The sequence below is a fragment of the Trachurus japonicus genome, chromosome 15 (genome assembly GCF_045865225.1).
Source record: "Trachurus japonicus isolate A0001 chromosome 15, Traja_1.0".
NCBI lineage: Eukaryota > Metazoa > Chordata > Actinopteri > Carangiformes > Carangidae > Trachurus > Trachurus japonicus.
The window spans coordinates 8,244,044-8,269,690 of record NC_140921.1 but is presented as its reverse complement, the minus strand read 5'-3'; the positions used below and the strand labels follow the sequence as shown (position 1 = coordinate 8,269,690).

The window sequence follows — 25,647 nt, the reverse complement described above, 5'->3', positions numbered from 1 at the left end:
GTGAGACAGAAAACCTATATATTGTAAGTGCACGTCCATTGACCATTACTATTAAGGGGTTAAGTCCTGTGAAGAAGGTTAAAATGTTTAATTTCCATGAAAGATGTTAAAATCATTCAAATGGAGCTGAAAACATTATAAAGTTTAAAAATGACCATCCTGTTAAAAGAATTGATCTACTTGCTGAGTCTGTTCTCAGGGATGGTGCTTGTGATTGATTGATTGATTGATTGATTGATTATGTCTGCAAAGACCAGCAGGGGGAGCTCTTGCTGCAGTGCTCATAGACTGTATATTCTTAGTGAAATGAGGTATTGTGTCCAGTATATTTATTGATATCTCAACTTTTGCACGTTCTACATTTATAGTTTACAACAAGAATGTAACTCTTAGCAATTAATTCCCTAGAAAACTACATATGTCTTCTTCATTAGTGGTAAAGATTAAGTCTATTAAAAGTTAATTTATGTCATATACTATTACGCAGTTGGAAAAGCAAAGTTTATATCACTTTAATGTTCTCCAAAATGCTTGGAGTTGCTAATTTGCAGGTTGTGTTCAGGGAACCATCAAAAACATGCTGTGGTAATACATATTTTCAATGCAATTTTTTTACCTCAGCAATAAGGGAAAAAACATCTCAGTTTACTTCCTGTGGGGCAGAGATAAGGAGTATATCTGATGACAAATCTCCTTCATGACACAAGTTACAAATTGTTGCATGAGACAAGACTGACACAGACAAGAAAACTGTCAAGAGGAATATCAAGGTTTTATGTTTTCCACCAGCTTTCAAAGGTAAAGTTTGTTTCACATTATTTCTCTCAATCTATTTATAACCTCATTCATCAAAACTATGAAGTTATTGATGACCACTGACTGTAGGTCGACAGTGATGCACAGTAAGTGTCTTTTTTCCTTTCTCGTGCTTTTCTTCTGAGAAGACAACGGTGATATTTAACACACCAGCACAAACTTCAAACCTCACAGTTTCACTTAAGGACCAGATTCACCTCACAGCTTTAGTACCATCACGGAACAATGTGAAGTCTACATTAAAATACATGCTCTTCTCTCTAACAGCAGATTTTATATGGAAGATTCCTACATTACCAACTCCTCAGTGGACAAAAGCTACAATAACATCAACATTGAGTCCGACTATGAAACCGACATTACTGTGAAAGCACTCACCTGGAAAGTGGTGTTGTGCATCATCATCAGTATCGGCCTGCCACTGACCCTAGTGGCCATCTATGGACTTTACTCTCTGGTGAGAACTCAGTTCATGTGTTTCATGACAAATTAATATGAGTGCAGTTTTGAGCAGAACAAGATAAAACCATCTCATCAGCTCAGATCATACTCTTCTCAATGTTTTCCTGCAGGTCAGAAAGGATCACGTGGCTCCGATCTACATCATCAACCTTCTCATTTCTGACATCATTCAACTCTGCTCCATGATCGTTTATGTGTCAAAACCTCAGAATTTCATCATCGAAGAAATCCTTAATTTTACATACAAGTATGGTCTGATGGCCAGTGTTTGCTTCATGGTGTGTGTTTCCCTGGAAAGGTAGCTATCAATATACTCAGTGTGTGTGTAACTTTTCTCTGTCTGATCATTTTATTTCATCATAACTCAGATGCTCCACAAAGACGATCTGTGTGTCTGTGTATTACAGGTATCTGGTCGTCGCCTGGCCGCTGTGGTACCGCTTCAGACGAAACATCAAGACCTCTGTTGTGGTCTGTGTCGTGGTCTGGACACTTCATTTAGTCTGTGGTCTTGTTTACTATTTTGCGACTAACTATTATATCAGGCAAATCACCTATGCACTTATTTTCCTCCTTCCCTTCCCTCTGTTCATATTCTTCCTGTTTGGAACCATTAAAGCTCTGTCTGCAGCCATCAGTGTCCCTCCTGATGAAAAACGACGAATTGTGGCCATTTTGGTTTTAGTGCTACTTATTTACACGCTGTTGTTCCTGCCCAGCATCATTAGGTATCTTGCAGAAGAGATGAGTAATACCTTCTGGTTTGTCTCTGACCTTTTGCTAAAGCTCAGTCCTCTTGCAGACTTGTTTCTGTATTTTTTCAGTCGGAAAGGGGTTGTAGACAAGTTTTTGGCCTGTGTGTGTCATTGCAGGATGAATAGTAACAGTGATATCAGAATGAGTGATATCAACTTATAGGCAGAGAATGAAGGAGAAAAAGAAAAATGGAAGAAGAAAGGTACAGAGACATATCAGATACTGTTGTCCTCTGAGATGATTTACAACATCATGTCTCACAATATATTTACTGTAACACAAAGGTTTTTTCTCTCTTTTTGTCAATTAAAGGCTTGTCATTATTATATTACCAAGTAAACTCTTTTATGGATGTAGAGATAATCTGCAGCAGGATCACTGACTCTGCCATTATAAGCACATCTTTCATTTTTACATCTGTATTTTGTCATTTTTTTATTGTTTAACTTTTACACAGTTTTGAAGAGTTTCCAGCTGTATATTTGTTGTAAGTTATTTTAACATTGTTTTAATAAACTCAATAATATTCAGCTTGTTTACCTTTATTCATTGAAAATTGGAGCACCAAACCTCCTCACTCACAACTCCTCTCTGAAAACATTTCTCTTAGATAAATCTCATTTGTATTTTGTCATCAAGTCACCATTAAAAAGATGTTTTATTCTAACTACAATAAAAATCAACAAAGGGAGACACAGACACAAAGAAGCAAAGCACCTAAAGCCTATAGGAAGTTTATTGTTTAGTACAATACGAATGTGACTCCCAGCAATGAATTCACTAGAAATATACATCCGTCTTCCTCAGTGGTGAAGATTAGATGAGGCAGAGATCACATCATTAAGGACCTCCCTCATGACTTATCATGCAGTGTTGCTCAATTTCACGTTTTTAGAAAGTGTGGATAAAGAGAAGAGACAACACTGCTAAAATCTTCCTTTGACACTAGTTTTGAGAGTGCAGTTTTCAGCAGAACAAGATAGAAACATGCAGCTCACAACATGCTTCCAACCATTGTGTTTACTCTTAATGTTTTCCTGCAGGTCAGAAATGATCACATGGCTCCGATCTACATCATCAACCCTCTCATTTCTAACCTCATTCAATAGCAATTTGATTTACACGTATGGACTGATGACCAGCTTTTTCTTTATGGTGTGTGTCACCATGTAGAAGGTTTTCATCATGCTAATGCTTTCCAAAATGTTTGGAGCTGCCTAGGTTGTGTTCAGGAAACCACCCAAAAAAAAAAAAAAAAGTAGTTGTAGACAAGTTTTGGACCTTTGTGTGTTGTTGCAGGATGAACAGTGACAGAGATATCATTGAGCTCGAACAGGAAAGAAAAAATTATGAACAATAAAAACCCTCATTGATTGGCACTGTGCAACTGCTACAGAGTTTCTGCAAGTTAAAATCCAATTTACTTTCCATGTGTCTATTTTTCTAGCCACTGTTCTAAAGTTTAACCCCCAAAATATCCAAATCATGTTCTCACAGATAACATCTGTATTGCTTTATGTTGATAAACCCTGTCTCTTCCTGTTTCTCTAAAAAAAAAAACGTATTTCTCAGAACATACATTTAAAGATTTATTGACCATTTTTATCATTATTATTATTATTATTATTATTACAGTATCATCATTTAATATGAACTACTGTATGTATATATTTTTCATTATATATAACAAGTTGCAACTGCCTCACCCAATCTGTGAATAACCCAATGTATAAGAGAGCATCAGCACATATACGCATAGGGTTTATAAATGTATACATACGGTACTTTCTCTTTTTTTTTTTTGTATGTATTTGATTGTGTGAGTTGTATTTGTTTTGTTTCATTGATTCTTGATGCTTTGGCAAAATAGTTCTCGTAACATTCATGCCAATAAAGTAAATTCGAATTGAATTGAATTGAATTGAATTGAATTGAATCTACTGCAGATAATCTACAGGGCTCGTGATTGAGCAAGGGAAAATTCAGGGGAAAGAAGTTCAGCTGACTGAGTTTTTTTGCAGCTTTTATCAGCGTGAAACTGTTTTAACTTCTGCTGTAGACCATGTTTTATCATGTTCAGATCAAAAACCACAGACAGAGTCAAGACATGTACAGATACCAAAACTGCATTTTTCCAGAGAGACTTAAACATTTTTTTTTGTTTTTGGCACATGGTTCACATTCAGCCACAGAACAAACAGAAACATAATTGCCCTGGTAATTGTGATGATCTTTATTTACTGTAGGTAGTTAATGCTCAAAGTCAGGACGGTTCTATATGGTCAATCGTGCTGTCTTGTGTTGACTAGTAGTAGGAAGGTATGTTATTCATGCAGAAGTCCGGTTGCAGGCTCTCAAAGGTGCAGTCAGATGTGTCCGTCGCACACCGGCCGCAGTGGCAGCTCAGGGCCACGGGGTAGGTGACGATGGGGTTCACGTCAGGACTGGAGGACAGTCGGGAAGTTCAAACGCTCTGTAATAGACGTCCTGGTACGTGCACACATGCTGGTACACGTTACTGAACAGTGTCTTGATGACAGGGTCCTGGAGAGGAACTAAAATGATGAGGATCACACTTCACATTCGGAATAGTCCCTACAAATGTGTTATTCCTGCTAAAATAAAAGGAAATTATTGAGACTTTTAAAATGAAACCATATGACAGGCCCATAAAGATGACGTGTCTGTCACTCCACTTGATGATTTGACACCGTGATATCAGCACTTCCTCTTAACAGTGAAGCTTAATGTCTGTATAAAGCCACAGAGAAGGTACTGCATGTACACGTCATTGTTTCCAAGATAAAATTAAATATGCACAGAGCTATTGTTTTTCACTATTAATCCATTAATTGATTGATTGTTCACATTGGGTTGAATTAACAAAACATATTAAACCATCAGTTTAATGAAAGAAGTTGAACTCATAAAAGGTCATATGAAAACACATATTTTCAACCTGCCAGTGCTTGTTATTTACAGAATAATTATTAATAATCTGCTTTTTTTATATAGCTTTTTCTTACAATTTTTTTTCATTTATCAATTTAACATCTTTTCATGATACTCTGATATTTCTATGTTTTCACTTTATCTAAATTAAAATCAAGACTTGTAATAATGTGTAATTGTAATGAACTTTGCTTTATCAGAATTTGTAGCCATTTTTGTTTTGTTTTGCTGTTATTTTTTCTTTGGCTGTCCATCCTTTCCTTTTCACTCCAATACCCAGAATACCTTGGTGATGCAGTGACCACTGCAGATTGTCGTTTCCACGGCGTGACACTTGGGGCAGCCCTCCTTCTCCAGAGACACCGTCTGGTTGATCAGCTGGCAGGGCGGCAGCTGGAAGGCCACTGCTGACAGAAACCCATCACAGTTTGGTTGAAATATGTCACACACTGAAACTCTGTGGGGATCCCATAGGCAGTATCCCATGTCAATGACAATTTAGCATAATGTTTATGTAGTTTTCCTGTTTTATCGACACTAAAGGTTAAATATCACTTGATCTTTGTGTGAAATCACAAGCAGCTGAATTAGATTCAGAGGATGAGGATGAATATGAACTTTCGTCTGATTGTCTTGTCTTATTTACCTGCAGGAGCCAGGGGCCAAAGGGAGGATGGGGCTCCCAGCAACCTGTACAGTCATCATCCTGCAAGAGAGGAAGTGCGGTCGGGGTCATTCCTATGTTCCCACAGCCCTATGTTCCCTCAGCCTTTTGTTCCCACATTTCTAACTTTTGTTGTCACTGAAAATTAGGCCCTATGTTCCCACAGCCCTTCGGTCCCACCATTGGTTGGGTTTAGGCAATGAAGAAAGGAGTTGGTTAAAGCAGAAGTAAGTGATATATTTGTGTTAATATAAGTCTTAAATAGTTATATCTTCCGACAGCAATCACTTACATAGAGTGTTTGGTCTGAAACACGGGTCTGTCAGTCACTCTGCTCTGCTCTGAGCCGAGGAGAAAACATTTATCGTATCCTACAGTTTTTATCCAATGAGGAGAGAGAACGGCATGCAGGGCTGTGTGTGCAGCCAAGGGACGCCGTGAATGTGGCGACGTAGGGACGAGGACCGTGAAGTCGTACCAGTTCGATCTGGTACGAGTTCACCGGTTGGAAGTTACGAGTGGCCGTTATAGTGACTTTCACCGGTAAAACAGGTCGGAGAAACACGAGTGGGTTGCCTGGAACGCTACAAAGTCGTAAGTTGTGACTTGAAGCTGTAATTTACGATTTCAAAAGCCTGCCTGGAACGCAGCATTAGCGAAAACGACCGGACCACTTACTTCTGCTTTAAGTTTAGTAAAAAAAGACCAGGTAGAGGCTAGACAGGCCAGATAGATAGAGTCCAGATAGGTAGAGAGAGACCAGTGGGAACATAGGGCTGAGGGAACGTAGGCACGCTCCCGTGCGGTCGACCAAGATCAGTAATGCACAATGTGGTGTCTTTGCAACAACAATGACCAAAAGACAATGTCACATTGGTTATTTTAACGGGAGCGTGCCTATGTTCCCACAGCCCTATGTTCCCTCAGCCCTATGTTCCCTCTGGACTCTCTCTACCTATCTGGACTCTACCTATCTGGCCTGTCTAGCCTCTACCGGGTCTTTTTACTAAACTTAACCAACTCCTTTCTTCATTACCTAAACCCAACCAATGGTGGGACCAAAGGGCTGAGGAACATAGGGCCTAATTTTCAGTGACAACAAAAGTTAGAAATGAGGGAACATAGGGCTGAGGGAACATAGGGCTGTGGGAACATAGGAATGACCCCATTTTAACATTCTCCTGGCTTCCTGTCATTTAGTTGTAACAGAAGTTGTGGTCATGTCTGCCCAACCATATTGATAAGACCTTATCGATTTGAAATCAAGTTTCCAGCTTTAGTCACACAGAAAACCATGATGAGTCTCTGATGGAGTGTTTGGGCTAAAGGCTGCAATAGCTGATAGTGACTTACTAACATGGACAACTGCAGTCTCACTGTTTGCTGTAAACACAACCCAGAGACCACAAACCACACCTGCAGCTAATACCCACAAAATTCACATGAAAAACAGAAATGACTAAATAAAACTAAGATAAACAAACAAATTACCAGGTTGTTGGTGTGTCTGAGCCGGACTGGACCTACCTCTCTGGTGTCTGCAGCAGGTGTGCTGAGGCCGACTGCCCTGCTCCGGCTTTTATACAGCACAGAGGAGCTCTGGTATCCAGGATGATACTTGGATGGATCATAGGACCTTTTTAACCTTCATCTCTACCCAGGAGATCTGTCTCTGAGTCACTTACAGAGCAAGTTTAACAAGGACGGAGGAGGGATTAAACTCACTGGTCTGTAATTTTACAAAATCAAGTGATAGATATTTGTCATAGTAATAATTACATGAATATCTCTAACATTATGTTGTAAATGCTACATTATTTGTCTTCCCTGTCTCCACTACTGAGGCTGCTGCCGCTGCTGTCCTCTAATACGACCACCAGATGGCGTCGTCACAGCCTTCACTGCCTGGTCATTGTAAACAATACCCAACTAAACCTGTTTTATCTGTAGGCTATTGATGCAGAGGTTGAGTGTCTGGTGTCACTGTATTGATGGATGGCTCCCTACATGTGACTGTAGACAAACATGTCCCATATGGTCTAGCGGTTAGGATTCCTGGTTTTCACCCAGGCGGCCCGGGTTCGACTCCCGGTATGGGAACAGAAGTTTTCCCCTTAATGTTGAAAGACGTTCCTACAAATTGCATTGTAGCCTGCTCAAAATTTGTTCATCACCTGACCGCTGTGGTACCGCTTCAGACTAAACATCAAGACCTCTGTTGTAATCTGTGTCGTGTTCTGGACCGTTACTCTTGTCTTTCTGGTCTCACTCATTTCATGGGTTGAGCAGAAGGTCACACTGTTTATCCTTGGTGTTTTCCACCTCCTTCCCTTCCCTCTGTTCATATTCTCTCTGTTTGGGACCATTAAAGCTCTGTCTGCAGCCATCAGTGTCCTTCCTGATTCAGCTAGTCTAGTCAGAATATGGAGCATGTCAGAGTCTCAGAACAACAACACAGACTATGAACCGATGAGGTTTCCCTTTTCTGCATATAACCTAATGGTAACTTTATTTTATAGAATTTTATTTTCTTAAATAGGTCGGTAAGATGCGTTTTCAGGTCTCAGTTAATGTTTGTGTATAAATGTTTTGTTGGATGAGCTTCATTTCTATATGATCATGTTTCGTCTGAATAAAAATTGAATTTATGCATGTTCAAATGCATGTGCAAAATTAATGAAAAAAGTGATTTTTGAGAATGTTTGCAAAAGCATAACTATTATATTATTATATATTTTTAGTTTTGTCATGTTGTGTTGTGTTATGTTATGTTATTTGGATTTAGTGTGTGCTATAAAACCTAATGGCATCCTTGAGGTTTACCTATGGGAACACTTTAACCCAACACTTCTTTAGTGCCTGTTTTTATAATCCTTTACTGCCACCTACAGGCGACACGCGTGTTAAACACTTTCATTATTAGAGAAGTGCAGCAGGTGTTTTTTTTCTTTTTTTCTTGCTCTCCAAATGTACACCATGTTTGACGTTGCAGGTGGAGAAGTCATGGGGACACCATAATTATCACTAACCAAACACAGACACACACACACAACCACATCAACACACACACACCTGTTTGTCATTAATAATCCTGTTTTAAGTCACATGTCAGTTTTATTTATATCTCAAAAGAGAGAGACCCTCGTTTACAGCTGACTGTGTGTGTGTGTGTGTGTGTGTGTGTGTGTGTGTGTGTGTGTGTGTTGTTATGCTCTATAAATATCAGCATGAATTCCTAACAGTGTCCAGCGCTCACCATTTCAGATCAGATCTGGGCCACACACACTTTCATTACCTGATATGAAACGTTACAGTTGATCCAGTAAACACACGTGGTCATTTCATAAAGTTACAGTCAAACACACTCAACATCAACATGAACCAGAGGTGGAAAGTTGCAGGTTTTCATGTTGTTGATTGTGTGTCCTTATGAGAACAGCTTGCAGAGTAAAACTGTAGACACATGAAGGAAATGAACGAGCCTCAGCAGCAGCAGCAGCAGCTGTTTATCTTAATTATTGTTTAACACAAACCAAATCCTCCTATAATTACATGACTTTACAGCCTCACGGCACAAAATAACTAAATTAACTCGGCCTCGTGGAGCCAGGCAGGTTGTTTGAAGACCAGAGATCCTTGTCACGTCTCTGCTGTCAGCTGAGCTTTGAGCGAGGGGAAACGTGACGGTGTGTGAGGAGGAGGAGGAGGAGGAGGAGGAGGAGGAGGCCGGATCCTGAGCTGCCCTCAGCTGGCTCAGTTCCTAGAAAGACCGTGTTATATAACAATGTGGCGAATGTATGACCAGGTGTGGCTCTATAGAGTTTGACCAGAGTCCAGCTCAGTCAGGACTCAGTGATGAAATCAAGATGTGTTGAGGACAAAGGGGCAGAAAGTCAGACTCAGTGCAGGTCTGATCTACTTCAGATGGGTTTGTTCTGTTCTAACAAGCAGCAAATGATCAAAAAGCCCAAAATCAGGAGTTAAAAAGAAGATAAATTTACTTACTTATTTTTTTAAGGCTAAAAAGTGCTAAATATAAACATTAAACATGACCAAATGTCATTAATGAACGAATTAGGCCTAGGTTAACATATGCACACCATCTTTTATTGCTCTTTTTGGAGCATTTTTAATGAATGCTGTGAATTGCTGCTGTTATTCGTTGTAATGTTTTGTGTTTTATTTTTAGTGTGTCCTAATATATTCTTCATATTTGTGTGTGTGTTTCATATGGCCCCATTTCCTGTCTGCACAACTATTTTACCCTTGGGTATTAAACCTTGACCTTGACCTTAAAATTTAAGATTAAATATGAATGTTCAGCATTTATGACACTTTCTCCCCAATATTAATCTGTTTAATTTCCACAGCTGCAGAAATGATTATAAAACTGACTTATTTAGGCTTTAATTAAATAAACGGTTAAATATTTGGTCATTATTTATCAATAGAATAAGATAATCATCAAATAATAACAAAAAAATGCACTATACGTTTTTGATATTCTTATGTTTGACAAAGTAGAGATGCATCAGTGTTTCCTCAATAAACAAATAAATAAGACAAGGAGACAAGAAGCCGTGTTTTTACATTTCTGGACGATTTCTTTTAATTGATCCTCCAACCATCCTGTCCACAGCCACAAAATAGCTACCACAGTGTAATAATCTTCTCATAAGTGCATACAGGATATTGCTGTGTGTACACACCGACAGCAGCAAGCAACCCCATCGACAATACTTTACAGATTCAGTCAGATTACAGTAAAATAAGTTAAAACGTTAAAATATTCCTTCAGGCCTGTGAAACCAGGTAAATAACTTAACCTTCCTTCACTCCAGATGTTGTCCTACATAGTTTTTTTGTTTGTAAAATGTTACAGTAGCTCCACAATATCTTGTTCGGCATGGTGGTGATTGTGTGCCAACATGGTGGTCGTGGTTTTTGAAGGCATTGATAGATAGAAAGTTGTACCCACAATTCTTAGCTGTAACGAGGCAAACTGCATGTGTTACCCTTATTTTTTTAAAAATAAAACATGCCGAGTCTGGTGGCAGGTAGGGAGTAAAGAGAATAAGTGGGAGGGGGCTGCTTCAGTAACCTTGATTTGTCAGGTTGAGTCCTTGAACACAACACGAAGCTGTAAAAGGACCAAAAAATATTCACTCTGCTGAATCTACAGAGCTTTCATGGCCGGTGGAGGTTTCAATATGTGAAGATAAACGAGAGAGAGCGAGAGAAAGCTGAACTTTCTCACCGCCACTCCTTCAGAAACTCCACCCGTCATAAAAAGCTGCGAGCAGATCGATCAAGTGTGAGCACCAGTTTCACCACCAAACACACACACACATCTCCAGATTTCCATTCCGTACCACTCTGATGTCAATTATTACATGACTTCTTGTGTTACACAGTTATTATTTCCTTTAAAAATGAGGTTGATGGCCGATGGCTCTGCTAGCAGGAAGTACCAGACGCATGTTGTCGTGGAGAACAGAATGAGTGACAGGTCAGATAACCTGTCATGGGCCAGCGATTTTCAATAATGTGATTAGTTTTGTTTTTCCTCATTAGAGTTGAAATACAGATTCACAAAAAACAAAAAACAAAAAAAACAAACAGACTAGTTTTATGTTTGGCCACTTGAAAGATTGATCGCACCCTGTCCTTAAAGAGGAAGTGACACTTGCTGTGAAGTCACTGGCTCACAGGAAGTGCCACTTTTCTAACCCTAGACAAACATAAATTAACCCTCTGTACAAATGACTAAACATAAAGCTATATTTATATATATATTTAGCATGTGCAAGCCTAAAAATAAACAAAATAAAATGACATTAAATATTCCGATTTAAATCGCTCGCTCATGATGTGGCAGATTTAAGGTATGAGATCAGGTCCTGGCGCTCGCCCTTCTTCTTGATGCCGGCGAAGATCATTTTGGTTCCAGGAATGTACTTCTTGGGGTTCTCCAGGTACTCCATCAAGGTGTCCTCGTTCCACACGATACCTGAGGACACACAGGTGATCAGAGATCAGAGCTGGATAGATGATTTACTCACGGAAGAGCTATACGAGGAATCTGAGCAGATATCAGTGGCCAAAGTTCAACCAGCAGACGACGATATACTGAACTGTTCATTTCCACAGCGCTGAAAAGATTGATCAAACTAAAGAAAGTTAAACTACATTGATAATTGATCTATTAGTAGGGTCAGAAATAATATTTAACTTTTGGGGGAGTTTCGATGCTTTTAATTTGAGAAATCTTATCTTATTTGTTTAAAAATGCATCATATTTGTAAAGATACTCAAACCAAATGTGACATTTTGGCTTTAAAACACGGCTATTACACAATTATTAAAATACTTGAACTTGATAACTAGTCAGCTAATTGGAAATTAAAAGCACACTGCTTTAACTACTTTTTGTGACTATTTAGATATGTTTCTATGCATCCATTACACAGAAATACTTTATCAACCTTAATGTCAACTCAAAACATTACTAATATATCTATCTATAGTATAATTTTATCATTTATATCATATCATTTAAGTTATGTAAGCTGCTGGACGATATGAATTTCCCTCCTAGGAATTAATAAAGTACTTTCTATTGTATTCTATTCTATTTTATTCTAATATAAAAGTTATTACAATAGTTGATAACTATTTGATTAGTCAGCTAATTGAAAATGAAGACCACACACTGCTTTAACCACTTCTTGTAGCGATCTATAAATGTTTCTATGCATCATATAACACACAGCAATAGTTAAATAACTTTAATCTCCATTTAAAACAATGATGCCTCGATCCATATGTGGGGTAAAGGTCAGTTCACCCAAACTCACCTTTACTCTTGTTGGCTTCTGTGTAGGAGTAGCCTTCTGCCTGGCCGGTCTTACGTCCGAACAGACCCCACAGGTTGGGGCCGACCTTGTGCTTGCCCCCCTGCTCTACTGTGTGGCACTGGGCACACTTCTGGACAAAAGCCTTCTTTCCTTTAGCAACGTCTCCCATAGTCGACTGGAGAAGCAGAGCAAACAGGGGAAAAACACAGAAGACAGAAAATCTTGTTATTAAATCTAAGAATTAAAGTTCAAAACATAAACACAGCAACATCATCATCATCAGCTGCAGGTTTACATCCATAAATACACATCTTGTATTCGCAGAACTTTTTCTATTCATAGACCTTGGATGAGGCAAGAAGTTCACTGACTGGTCTAGTGTGACCGGCGCCATATTGTGAAGGTCGTTTAAGGTGAACACTTTTATCTTGTACTGTACCTGCAGCAGCAGCAGCCTTTAAACCCAGTCCTGACTTTCTCCCCCCGTGACTCTGGCAGCTTGCCGAGGTCGTTTCAAGGAAATCAGGAAATCTGCCGGGGCAATAAATGCACCAGCTGACCCTTAAAACACTTTTACCCCCCCTTCCCTTGTTATAATATAACCCACAGGTCTATCCCGTAGCGACAACTTTAGCTCGGGTTACTCCACAGAGGAAAAAAAGTGTCAAGTTTATCGTGCAAGGTGATTGATTTAATAGCGGCTTTATCTCTGATACATTAGTTTACACAAGCCAGCTATAAAAAAAAAAAAAGTGTGCAATGATTCCTGCCGCTGGTGTTGCGGTAAAACGAGTCCCCTTTGCTTTTTTATATCATTAAAAAACGAATTTTAACTGAATAACTAGCTAATTCACTCTGGTTTTGTGTTGCGTTTACAATCACTGCGCTGTAAAGCGGTTAATACACAAGTATTGCGGTTTAATACAGGGTTATAATGTCGCTATGGAAACAAGTTAAATGGGGTAGCAAATTTTGGCACAACACCTCTGGTTTGAGTGTCCTAACATGACCTCGGTGTGAACCCAAGGAAAAAAATAATAATGTGGCACTTTTTACTGCTCGGTCATACATCCTGCATCTTAAATAAGCCACTAAATATATCCACAGACACTTATATCCACAAAACTGGGTTTAATTTCGTTGAATTGATGTCTAAACAGCCACAACCTGACTTACAATGAGCCAATAAGCTGGGATCATGAGACATTTCCTCATATACAGCTGACAGGGAGACAGTAAAGTTAGCACCAGTCAACCTCTGTCTAACATGGCGGGCTCCTCTCTCGTAAAGCATCAAGGACACTCGACATTTCCCACGCATAGTGAACGCAGCTTTCACACACAGATACTGTTATTAAAATAAACGTGGTTTATCAGACACAGACGTTTCTATTTGACTACTATCAGTGACTTAAGATCAACCCGGGCCTGGTTATATATATAGCCGTGGATGTCTCACCCACAGAGGCTGTCAAGGATGCTTCAATGACGGGATCTAAGAGTCGTACAAACCGCTGCTCTGTGAGCTAAACCGCACCCATGAGAGCTGCGTTACACGACTGGATGAGCTCAAATGTGTCATTTAAAGGCTTTTTACTTCACATAAAATGCCTGGATGAATCACGAATTACAAGACCAGGATTATTAAACGTAACGTTAGCCTAACGCATAAAGAGCAAACCGAGCTATTCACCAATATGCGCCCTAGCTACCAGCAGTTAACGTTACATCCTTATTTGTACTTCTGTTGTATTTCCAGCATCATTATGAAGGATGCTGACCTATCCAAACATTACGCCAGCTCGTTCAAAAGATTAAAACAAAACTCACCTTTTGTTTAAAATGTGTCGGGTTAAAATCACAGCTGTGTCTGGGTTTAGGGATGCTCCTCTCGGCCGGTGAGCGGTTTATGGCGGTCGTAAAGAAGGTCACTTCGCTTTAGCGGCACCGGCTTTTGACGTCATCGTCCAATCACGTGCCGGGGCGATTTCTTCCGAATCCTGACGTGTTGCCTAGTAGCGCCTACAATTCAGGCCGCGTCTCGTTTCTACACAGAGACGTCCCCTCTGTCTGGTCCCATCTTTCTAGATTTAATGAGGAAAATCGCTTGATTTTTTGAGAAAATAACTCTCAGATACTCACAATAGTCTGTCTACAGCAAGTCACTTTTAAAATATCAAACATATTATTTGTTTTTAGTGCCGTAGGAGAGGAGACAAAGATCCAGGGGAGGAAGCGAAACCCGTTTTGGTACTCGTCCTCCATCTTGTCGCATTCCCTCGCTTCCATTGTGGAAGCAAAAGGCAGAGACACCTGCTGAAGTTGCCTTATAAGGAAATACATAGATATATTAAAATGTATATTTTATAACTCTTATCATAGACTAGCTGGAGTATCTAATGTTTTAGCTATACAAAACATTTAGTTTGTCAATTATATTTGGTCATAGTGTTTTAGGAATATGGAGAAACTAAAATATCCCTATTATGTCACTTTACACCTATATATTTCAGAGGTTAATGAACTTGTCACTTAACTGCATTTATGACATTGATTGTAGTTGTAGCCTATTTGTCAGACTGAACAGTGTTCAAGATTACAAAAGTTTAAGGCCCAAATGTGATGGGGAAATAAAGCAAATGCAGAGAGTTGAGAGTCAGACAAGCCTATAAGTATTTTGGTGATGCACAACTGTTTTCATCTTAATCATCTCGTGATGCCTTGGATGTATTGTATGACTTTATGTTAACCCTTTTCTATAAACTACCTTTATAAAGTAATCAATTCTCAAATATAACGATATATTGGTTCCAAGAGTCATTTTATTGAAGTATTAATGCATTCATTTGATGTTTAAAGCACTCTTTGCTGATAATACTTAGATTTGGATTCCATAACTTTAACCTGTTAAGGACTGTGGGTTTTTTTTAAACATTGTTTTATGCTTTTACTTAGGTAAAGGGCACAAAACCGGAAGGCAGATGCCAGACAGTCAGGCAGTTTAAGGAGTCACAACTTCAAAGGTGACTTGTAGGACTTATCTTCAAAACTCCATATTTCTGTCAAATACAAAAAACTTACACATATTCAAAAAAGTCCTCAGTGAAAAGTCTGACAGTAAATGATTTTAAACTGTGCCACCACAGCTATCCAGGCTGTCTGTTATAATCTCCACGTTTGTCCTCAACGGGGTCATTGAATGCTTCTTTGCACACACGCACACTCGTGCACATGCATACAGATCATTCTTGTCACCCTCACAACAAACTGTCACAAGCCTCTGACGCCATATCATCAGCTGATTGCTATATGCATGTGTTACGTGGGCCAATGACTCAATAACCTTTGTCCGATAAATACAGTTATTATTTATAGACTAAACAAAATAGGCTGTACTGTATAATTATTCACACAGACAGGACCATTGTAATTATTTTTTTCTCATTCCCTACAGCACAGTAGCCTGCTATAGGTTTGGAAAAACCTCTGTTCAGACTTTTGTGAATTTTTTTTTTCTTTCTGTTTTCTAACATGAGTTACAAAAGCTTTCTGCAGCATCCTTTTGTAATCTACAGCAGGAGAAAGCTGTGAGTCATCCCGTGCAGTAGATGGCAGTAAACGTTCACCACTAGCCCTACTGATGCCTTCCTAACCGTGGGAAATTATTTACATCTTCAATTTACCAAGACAACAGGTGCCTTTTGTGACTTTAAAGCTAGACAAAAGCTACCATGCGTTGTATATTTGTAGTATGATTTTACTCAATATTATTTATTTATATTCTTTTATTATTATTATTATTATTATTATTATTATTATTATTTTGTTGTCATTCATTTGTCTTATTCCCCTTTTTAATGTTTCCAACACAACAAATAACGAATTCATTACAATGCAAATGAGAACATGGCTGCCACAACCACTTATAAAGTAAAACAAATATTAAATCAGTAAGTAAATTCCTTTATTGTCCCGAAACGGGCAAGTGTTTCGGGACAATAAAGGAATTTACTTACTGATTTAATCAAGAGGTAAAATAAACTGTAAGAAAATTCCTCCCCAAAAAAAAGATTGCAAAAGGAAATCTCTGCCTCAATTTTTAATTTTTTTTTATCAACACCCACAGACTGTAAAAGAGTCCTGTGAAAAACTGTATCCAAACTTCAACATACAACAAAACTGATTGTCGAAGTTCCGAGCAGCACGTTGACGCACCACCACCAACAGCTACTGTTAGCATCAGATTAGCATCGTTAGCATTCTACCAGGGAGCAGCGCAGCAGCAGCAGCAGCAGCAAACATGGAGGAGTACCCGACGGCCAAACAACCGACGGAAAACCTCGACGACCCCCCAAACAGCCGACTGTTCGTGGTCACGAGTCGGTCCATCACCGAGGATGAGCTGCGGGAAGCCTTCTCCGTGTTCGGGGACATTCAGGGGGTCTGGGTCGTCAAAGACAAGCAGACAAAAGAGTCCAAAGGGATCTGCTACGTGAAGTTCGCCAAGTCTTCGCAGGCCTGTCTGGCCATGGAGGAGATGCACGGCAAAATGCTGGTGGACGGGACCAAGCCCGTCAAGGTAACGGGCTGTTGTTATTATTAGTTGGAGTGTTGTTTGTTGGACGGTTGTACAATCAGCTCGGTTTCGCCGTTAACGATTTATATTTTCAGTTAAAACGGTTGCATCATCACTTGCTAGCGCTCATTAGCCTGCTAGCTTGCAAGGCTACGAAGCGGGGGCGGTACCTTTAGCAACGAGAAAAGCAGCTATTTTAACTAACGTTTGTAAATTCAAGTGTTATTTACAGTCACAGTGTTTTTAAAGTAAAAAAAAAAAAAAGTGATTGTAGAGCCTAATTTTTTTTTTTTTTAAAGGCCACAAAACTCAGCAACCCTTCCCTCCAGGATCAGTGTGCCAATTGTTTATTCATTGAAGAATCCACAGATCTTCAGAGGAAAAAGTCTCTAAACGAAAAAAAAAACGATGCCAAAGAATGAGGATTACCTCGATTAACCAGATTACAATTAAAACCTCCTTTTGTTTTATTCTGGTGACAGCAGCAAGTGAGCAAACACAAACCACACAAGTATTTCCTGTTCTCCTACAAGACACCAACCAACAACCCTCTCTGACAACCCATGGCTTATTGATGCTCTTTGTTTACAACTTAAACCTTACAAAAGTTGAGATTAAAAATATACTATCATGTGTAACCAGTTTTTTCTCCTCTCTGTGTGGTTGTGTAGGTATTTATCGCCCAGTCACGGTCGTCAACAAGGCACAGAGACGTTGAGGATGAGGAGCTGACCAGGATCTTCGTCATGATCCCCAAAACCTTCTCAGAGGAGGACCTCAAAAACACATTCAAAGTAATGACACCTACTTTTTTATTTGCTCTTCGTACCTCAGTGATTTTACACCTCTCTTTCCTGTTTTCTTCTTTATCTACATGTAAAATAAAAGCAAGGCTACAATGCAGCATCCACAATGATACACACGTTAGATGGATGTTTACATTTTCATTTTGATGGCATAGACGAGTCTACATTGATGATACATTAAAATACTGGTTATAACCTCGTGTTACCTTTTATTAGATTCTAGATTATCAGATTGTTTTTTTATAATCCTGGTCTGTTTCCTCCGTCTTTCAGGAATATGGTGATATTGAATACTGTGTGATCATCAAGAATAAGTTCACAGGGGAAAGTAAAGGTTTGGGCTACGTGAGATACTACAAACCCTCACAGGCTGCGGTCGCTATAGAGAACTGTGACAAATGTAAGACTTCATTAATTGCAGTTTTTATTGTTTTGCATGGTTCATCTTGTTGTTGTTGTTGATGATGATGGTGGTGGTGTTGTTATTAGCTTACAGGGCCATCCTGGCTGAACCTCGCTCTAAGACCACAGCCACAGAGGAATACTCGGGGGGAACTGCAAGAACGGATTACACGGGTGGAGGTGACTCCATGAACCAGTACAACTTCTCCATGGGTACGCACTTGTTTCACATCCTAATTTTAGGATTTTTCCTCATATGTATTTGATTTTCTTTTGTTATATGCAGCTCTGGGAAAAAAATTAAGAGACCACTTCAAAATGATCAGTTCCTCTGGTTTTACTATTCATAGGTGTGTGTTTGAGTAAAATGAACACTTTTTTCATTCTATAACCTACTGACAAAATTTCTCCCAAATTGGAAATAAAAAATATTGTCATTTAGAGCATTTATTTGCAGAAAATGGCAACAGGTCAAAATAACAAAAAAATTCTGGTGTTTTCAGACCTTGTATAATGCAAAGAAAACAAGTTCATATTCATTTTAAAACAACACAACACTACTTTTTAAACTTAGGAAGAGTTTAGAAATCAAAATTGGTGGAATAATCCCAATTTCTAAATGCAGCAGTGTTGTTTTTAAATGTATTTAATATAATCTTTCTTCCTCATTAAATATGATTTGGTTCAGGTGATCAGCTCAGTAGAGTTGAGGTGTGCTTGTGTTGGAGTTCAATAGACACTGGAATTGATGGCTGCCATAAATGTAGAGAAGCAGATTTAAGAACATTTTCGAGTGGTCTCTTTATTTTTTCCAGAGCTGTATATACTGATGTCATTGGAGGCAGTGGGTTGACAGTAGGTCTCCACCTTCCAGCCAATGGTTTCACACTGTCCCACTGATCTACAGGAGGCTGTAATGTGGCAGGAAACACAGACAGGCACCAGGAAAGACAGGGGAGAAGACTGCTGCCAAGTAAACAAAGATATAAACATTGCAGATTACACACATTTGGCAGAACACCGTATTTTATGCAGCCTGAATAATGAATAACAAGAAATTAAGGATCTGTTTGTCACAGATCAGCTGAGATCACATGCAATCTGGATGATTTAGAGATATTATAGTAGAATTAATGTACTGTGTATTTATACCGGCACAAAGTAAAACCAGAATTAGTCATTTAAAGAAGAAAAAGGCCAAAGTTCCTTTTATTAAACATCTTCCAGCTTGTATAAAAACAGTTAATATAAAAACAAAGAGATAAGAGTCAAGTTGAGGATTTTCCATCCAAATTCATTTTTCCATTTCATTTCAGTCATTCCCTCAGGTTTCTTCTCTATGACATCACTGTCTGATATGAGTCGTTAAATTAAATTAAATTGAATTGACCCTGGTGTCTCTTTTCCCTCCTTCTGACCAGCCGACCCTGGGAACTACCAGGTCATGGATTACCGCTCCGGAGACATCACGCGCTGCCTGATGATATCGACGCGAGCGGCTCTGACCCAGGAGCAGATCTTCTCTCTGTTCGACATCATTCCTGGGATGGAGTACTGCGAGCTGCAGAGAGACGCCTACGGGATGAGCAAAGGTTTGTCATCAAAATGCAATGTGTTGACAGTGTTATACGTAATATACATAATTGTATATACTGTTTTATTGCTGTTTTTAATTGCATTTCCACTCTGACTTTGCTCTATTTTATGATTTTTAAAGTGTAAAGTGTCTTTGAGCATCTGTAAACGCTTACAAATAAAATGTATTATTGTTATTATTAAATACTGGAGGTTTACTTACTCAAACCTGAAGTTTGAGAGTAGATAATTCTTCCTGAGGTGACATGAACCCATATTATATCATAATTTCATCATTTTTCTGACAGGTCAAGCACTTTTTGTGTGGGTTTTACTAAAAGCTCAAGTCATAAACATTGATTGAACTACAGTTGATTTATTGTAGTTTGTCCCAGCTGTTTGTTTTCACTCTAAATGTGAAGAACAACTCATGAAGTCTTGTTGTCTCTGTCGTGTCCTCAGGTCACGCACTGATTCGTTACAGTAACCTGGGATCAGCAGTTTATGCCAAAGAGAAGCTGAACGGCTTCGAGTATCCGCCCGGCAACAGACTGGTGGTGAACTTTGTTGACGACGGAGAAGACCGCAGCAGGTACACACACACGTATCTATACATACCAGCTTACACTTACAGTGTGTCTGCATAAGGGCCAGAAGTTATGGAGGCGTGGAGCATAACTGCCCTTTAATTAATTCAACACATTAATTAAAACGGTGCCACTGGTAATTAACATAGACTTTGTCCACGTCGTCATGGTCACGTTCTGTTTGTTGTCAAATATTCATGGGTGAATGTGACCCGTCGCCTGGAGAAACGAGTGTGTAGAGTGTGAAGCTGTTGACACGACACACACACTGATCGACACGTAGAGGAAAAAAACAGCTGAGAAACAAACCTGTTGGATCTGGACGGAGCCAAAAGTTTTTATATGTTGGTTTACAGTACAAACACTCAGTAAAACATAGTTGAAGAGGAGTGTGTGTGTGTGTGTGTAGTCCTGTAGGTCGCATGGCCATGCAGTTCGTTGCAACCCAGATGATGTCTGCGGTGTGGAACGGACCGTCCACCAGCCAGGGAATCAAACCTCCGGTGAGCGACTCCTCCCTCTGCTGTGGTCACTAGTTTCTCTTTTACTGTAGTTTCTATTTACACAAGAATAAAGACGTAGTTTGTACTTTATTTTCTCTATTTTAGACGTTTGTTAAAGCTATTAAACCTATTTAAAGTTCTATATTTTCATTTTTTCTTGCTGTTGCTTTAAAGACAAAATCTAGAAAACGACTCACCCGCTAAATAACATTTCAGAGTTAATAACGGTTCTGGGTAATTATTCCTCCAGGCCTCTGCTGCCACTAATGGCATTTTATTTTTCACTTTAAATAATTAATGTAATAAAAGTTGGTGATAATTACACAGGATTGAAGACGCCATGCGCGACCTCGGCTGTGAAAACTAAAAAAAAAAAACAAATTATTAAAGATTAAAGTGGTGTCATTGAGTCTGAGTGTTTCCTCTGTGTCCTCCAGGGTTTCCCCGCCGTGTCTCCAGTGTCCCGGGTTCAGACCGACGTCAACCTGCCCCCCCTCAAGAAGCTGGCCCCGCCCGACAGCAAATCCAAGGAGCGCTTGTTTGTCGTGTTCAGCCCCTCGCCGCTGCCCCCAGATGTGCTGGAGGACGTTTTCTGGTAAGTGTTGGATTGACCGTCTCATAATTTTACTTAATTAAAACATCTGTAGAAAAAATGTTTTGTATCTTTATGTCTTTTAATGGTAAAAAAAAATAATGGTCCATTAACCAGAAGGTCAAAAGTTGAATTGATCACAGCATAAGATCAAACACTTAAACGCCTCCTGATGAGGGCATCCAGCTAAGTGCTCCTAAATAACAGAGTGACGCTGCTGTTAAAAAAACACAGGAACAAACTTCCTGCTGCACAGTTACAGGAAGTTAAACGTTTCCTCCTCTATCTTTGTCTCCGTCTCCGTCTCCAGTCGTTACGGGTCGCTGATCGAGGTCCATCTGGTCCCGGGGAGGAAGGTCGGATACATGAAGTACGCAGACAAACAGGTGAGAGTCCGAGGTGATGACAACAAACCAGGTGACTGATCCGTCTCTCTCTCAGACTGAGCCACGACAGTTCTTCTCTCTATAACCATGTTTCCATCCACACGCTTTTTATTTGCATGAAGCAATATTGGATTCAAATTGTCTTATGGAAACAGTAAAATTTGATTAAATGTCATGAATATCGATAGAAAGTTAAAACGGTCGATCTCATCGGATTTCCTCTCGATACAAAGTTTATGCGACAAAACTGGATAAATGTGAGTTGCGATCATGTTTTATGTCAGTTTCGCTCCGTATTCCAGCTGTTAAAGACACAGTGGGAGTTAACAAAGAAAGATGCAGGTGTACAGGCGACAGACTGGCTTCATGTGAAGGGATAGTCGGTTAAAGATGAAGGATGGATGTTATTCTGTTTTGCGATTTAGTACAAAAATGAATAGAAACATCTTAAATTGCAAGAAAACAATGCGATTCACCAATATGATCGCAAAAAAACGATCATATTGCTAAGCAAAAAAGCACATGACGTCATTACGCGTAGCTTTTTATTCGATTTAAGGGCCTTAGATGAAAACGCACTTGAACCGGCATCATTAGCATTAATATTTTTAGTCGATCTTCAGATAATTCGATTGACAAGTGGATGGAAACGTGGTTTATGTGTGTGCATGTGTGTGTGTTCTCCTCTCAGTGTGCAGACGAGGCCATGGCGGCGCTCCACGGTCGCGTGGTTAACGGTGTGAAGATGAAGGTGATGCTGGCCGACCCTCCCAGAGAAGAATCTCACAAACGACCTCGGACCTACTGAAGGATGAGGAGAGCGGTGAGTGTTTCCTGCTGCAGGAGCCGCCAAGTGTTAGTAACTGGAGCCTTTTTATACCTTTCTATAGACTGTAAATGTATTGTATATAAGGTCTGTTGTACACACACACACACATATATACACACAGGAGTTCACACACCAGCTGCAAGTGATGGAAATGAAGTGGAAAGTACATAATGGAGATTTTATCTGAGCCAGTTTAAGAACCAAAAATAATATTCCTTATGAAATTCAAGTAACCAGAGATTTAACAAAGTGTGTCCAAGCAAATTTCCATCAGTACGATAGAAAAAGTGATAAATAGTAATGTTGTGACAGTTTGTATCAATTAAATTAAACCTTTATTCCCACACTGTACAGCCTTACCCATGACACGATACATAAGTTTAGTGATGGGGCCATTCAATAATATTATGTATTCTGCTGTTAAATGGGACTGGGCATCACACAAGGTCCTGATTTGATCTGATATTGATTCATTTGGAGATATTTCAGTTTTAACACCAATTTTCTTGGTTATCAAAGAGGTTTACACAAAACTAATGTTGCAAATTGCAAAACATATTCATATTTACATTAAATTGATTGACAATCAGTTAACATTTATGCACATTCATTTAACCCACTCCAGAAGTGAACAGTGCACCAGTCCAATGGCGTACATCAAAAGATCAAAATCTTAGGATTTTATGAATCGATATCAGATCTGTCAAATGAAAATCGATATAAATCAGAAAATCGATTTTCGAAATTCTACCGACGGAAATTTGCTTGTACACACTTTACCTCTGCATTTCCTGGTGAAGTCACGAAGAGTCAGAAACAAGTTTACAGACTTTACTTTCAGACTTACAAGTTATTAATTTATCAAAATGAATAACTTCTGAGTCTGAACATTTTTAAATTCTCCATATCATGGTCTATGTGATTTTACACAAGTATAAAAACAATATTCTACCTCAATTAAAAGGTTTTAGATCAGATATTTAGTCCGGAGACATAATAGAATTAAATATATTGATCTGATCTCATAGAGAAGATGCTTCATTTTCAAACCCTTTACCCTCCACACACACACACACACACTTGTCCACATCTGTCCACCAGCGCTCATCAACAAGTTGCTGATGACACGTTGTTTCTCTCCCTGTGAATAACGCTGCAGCTTCTTGTTCCCTAGGCGACTGTTGTCATGACACAGTGACCCCCTGACCTGACCGACCGACCGACATCAAGACCTTCTCCCGACCTTTGACCCGACGACCTTTGACACCTGTCTGTCTGACCGTACTCCTGGTCAGTGACCGTTGCTGTGACTCGGAGATAAAAGACAAACAAACATCAGATACAGTGTGTCAGTGTGTGTCTGTGTGTGTGTGTGTGTGTGCGTGAGAGAGATGCTTTTATGTTTTTATTTTTTTTTAGTCGGTACATAGTTTGAGCCTTTGACGCTGTGTTTGGCTTCTACACAACTTTGTACAACACACAACACGTTGGCACCGAGCTGCTGGAGGAGCTGAATCATCTCAGTTACTTTTTAGTTCAAGAAACGTTTTCCTTCGTTAAATTAAAAAGAAAAAGGAAAAAAAAAAAGAAGAAGCTGTGAGCAGGAAGCTGCAAACTGTCGATACCAACACACACACACACTCTGAAGGTTTGTGAAGCTGGATCCAGTCTAGACATTGAAGTAGTTCAGATCTGTGATCCCACTGAGCTCAGCTCTGTTGTGTTCATCACATTAAATGTTCAGATCTATTTGTCTCCAAATAAAAATCAGTCCCAACACGATTCATCCTGTGTCCTCTCTGTTTTTTTTTTCTTTTTTGACTCGTGTAAAATGTCAAAACCACAGATATATAAGTGTTGATTTAAGAAACACTAGAGCTGCAGTGTGGTTAATGAATAATCCATTCCTGTTGTGATATTGTTGTGTATCAGTTCTGGTAAATATTTTATTTTCAGAAATAGTAGAAATTAAAAAAAAACTGGAATAAATCATAAATCATGATGACACAGGTCAGTTCATGGTATGGTAATGATGATATTGGATGTAGATTTATCACAGGGGGAAATAATCAAATTCATTTTAGCAACAGGCTGCAATATTAAATATAACAGAAGGGGCCTGAATGCACCGTCTGTGTAAACATGAATCTTCTCTGCTCAGTGGATAATTAAAGGACATTTCTCTCCAAATCTGTTTAATAATATAAAAGTCATTGTTGTGAAAGGAACAGATTTTTCTCTTTGTCTGTGCAGTCTGAAGTTCAGCTTCAACATTTTTATTCAGTTTTGAGGTACGTGATGAATCAAGTGCACATCATCCGATATCTTTGCCCAATAAAATATTCTCAGTTTCTGTCTTTTCATTGCTGCTCTGCATAGACAGGGCTCCAGTCTGCCTCTAAATGGAGGCATGTTGCCCCTAAAAATTGAGACAGTGCAAGTATATTTTCCATCTAGCTACTTGCGCATGTGCAACCAGTAAATTTACCTTCTTTTTTGTGACACTGGTTAAATATGAAAGAGGCGAATAAAGGATCTTGAATCTGTCTTTACGGGTGTCAGGCCAATATCTGTGAGGATCATGGACGAAAAGGAAATGTGAATATCTGCTTTGCAAGTGGATTAACAGTGTGCGCCCCTAAATTTAAAAATTTAAAATCTTAAGTTAGGGGGCCACTGTCCTCGTAAATTTACACTATTAAACTTAACTAGTATTTTATTTTCTTAAAAGACATACTGGAAAAATTATAAACCTGTCCTTTACACATTGACTCTTTTTGAAATGTTGAATTTCAACACCATTGACACTTTAGATGAAGCAAGAAAAGTTCAGTGTTTGTTGCTTTTTGGGGAATTTGGCACAATTTAACTATAATATCAACTA

The 25,647-nt window shown here is 39.1% G+C and overlaps 3 protein-coding genes, 1 non-coding gene and 1 pseudogene across 6 annotated transcripts; 3 read left to right on the top strand and 2 right to left on the bottom strand.

Moving 5' to 3' along the window:
- Positions 1 to 1,093: 1,093 nt before the first annotated feature.
- On the top strand, positions 1,094 to 2,196 carry LOC146973145 (G protein-coupled receptor 4-like). The gene is made up of 3 exons (XM_085799068.1): positions 1,094 to 1,273; positions 1,389 to 1,576; positions 1,686 to 2,196. Exons 1-3 carry the CDS (start codon positions 1,094 to 1,096, stop codon positions 2,194 to 2,196), a joined length of 879 nt encoding a protein of 292 aa, XP_085655194.1.
- Positions 2,197 to 4,322: 2,126 nt separating this feature from the next.
- Positions 4,323 to 7,281, bottom strand: LOC146973144 (gonadotropin subunit beta-2-like; annotated as a pseudogene). Its single transcript, XR_015037700.1, has 4 exons — positions 7,178 to 7,281; positions 5,633 to 5,676; positions 5,272 to 5,390; positions 4,323 to 4,578 (listed from the first exon to the last, which is right to left on the bottom strand). The product of XR_015037700.1 is annotated as a gonadotropin subunit beta-2-like (transcript).
- Positions 7,282 to 7,678: 397 nt separating this feature from the next.
- Positions 7,679 to 7,750, top strand: trnae-uuc (transfer RNA glutamic acid (anticodon UUC)). Its single transcript has one exon. It is a non-coding gene; the product is annotated as a tRNA-Glu (tRNA).
- A 3,325-nt stretch (positions 7,751 to 11,075) lies between these two features.
- On the bottom strand, positions 11,076 to 14,421 carry cycsb (cytochrome c, somatic b). The gene is made up of 3 exons (XM_085799433.1): positions 14,338 to 14,421; positions 12,508 to 12,682; positions 11,076 to 11,660 (listed from the first exon to the last, which is right to left on the bottom strand). Exons 2-3 carry the CDS (start codon positions 12,674 to 12,676, stop codon positions 11,515 to 11,517), a joined length of 315 nt encoding a protein of 104 aa, XP_085655559.1. The 5' UTR covers positions 12,677 to 12,682; positions 14,338 to 14,421; the 3' UTR covers positions 11,076 to 11,514.
- Positions 14,422 to 16,779: 2,358 nt separating this feature from the next.
- Positions 16,780 to 24,317, top strand: rbm45 (RNA binding motif protein 45). Of its 2 annotated transcripts, XM_085799418.1 has the most exons (12): positions 16,780 to 17,086; positions 17,755 to 17,877; positions 18,163 to 18,289; positions 18,379 to 18,504; positions 19,199 to 19,264; positions 19,713 to 19,883; positions 20,329 to 20,458; positions 20,863 to 20,956; positions 21,394 to 21,551; positions 21,859 to 21,934; positions 22,626 to 22,757; positions 23,938 to 24,317. In XM_085799418.1, the coding sequence occupies exons 1-11, from the start codon at positions 16,808 to 16,810 to the stop codon at positions 22,740 to 22,742; spliced, it is 1,467 nt and encodes a 488-aa protein (XP_085655544.1). In that variant the 5' UTR covers positions 16,780 to 16,807; the 3' UTR covers positions 22,743 to 22,757; positions 23,938 to 24,317. The 2 variants fall into 2 exon arrangements, with proteins under 2 accessions (XP_085655544.1, XP_085655545.1); XM_085799419.1 differs by lacking the exon at positions 19,199 to 19,264.
- The last annotated feature ends 1,330 nt before the right edge of the window (positions 24,318 to 25,647 follow it).

What these genes read in the sequence shown, in the direction of transcription:
- LOC146973145 (XM_085799068.1), top strand. Translation starts at nt 1,094, where the DNA reads ATGGAAGATTCCTACATTACCAACTCCTCAGTGGACAAAAGCTACAAT. An exon ending in TCTATGGACTTTACTCTCTG is followed by an intron (nt 1,274 to 1,388) that starts GTGAGAACTCAG and finishes GTTTTCCTGCAG; the next exon opens with GTCAGAAAGGATCACGTGGC. An exon ending in GTGTGTGTTTCCCTGGAAAG is followed by an intron (nt 1,577 to 1,685) that starts GTAGCTATCAAT and finishes TGTGTATTACAG; the next exon opens with GTATCTGGTCGTCGCCTGGC.
- cycsb (XM_085799433.1), bottom strand. Translation starts at nt 12,676, where the DNA reads ATGGGAGACGTTGCTAAAGGAAAGAAGGCTTTTGTCCAGAAGTGTGCC. An exon ending in AGAAGCCAACAAGAGTAAAG is followed by an intron (nt 11,661 to 12,507) that starts GTGAGTTTGGGT and finishes GTGTGTCCTCAG; the next exon opens with GTATCGTGTGGAACGAGGAC.
- rbm45 (XM_085799418.1), top strand. Translation starts at nt 16,808, where the DNA reads ATGGAGGAGTACCCGACGGCCAAACAACCGACGGAAAACCTCGACGAC. An exon ending in CCAGTACAACTTCTCCATGG is followed by an intron (nt 18,505 to 19,198) that starts GTACGCACTTGT and finishes ACTGATCTACAG; the next exon opens with GAGGCTGTAATGTGGCAGGA. An exon ending in GCCAGGGAATCAAACCTCCG is followed by an intron (nt 20,957 to 21,393) that starts GTGAGCGACTCC and finishes TGTGTCCTCCAG; the next exon opens with GGTTTCCCCGCCGTGTCTCC.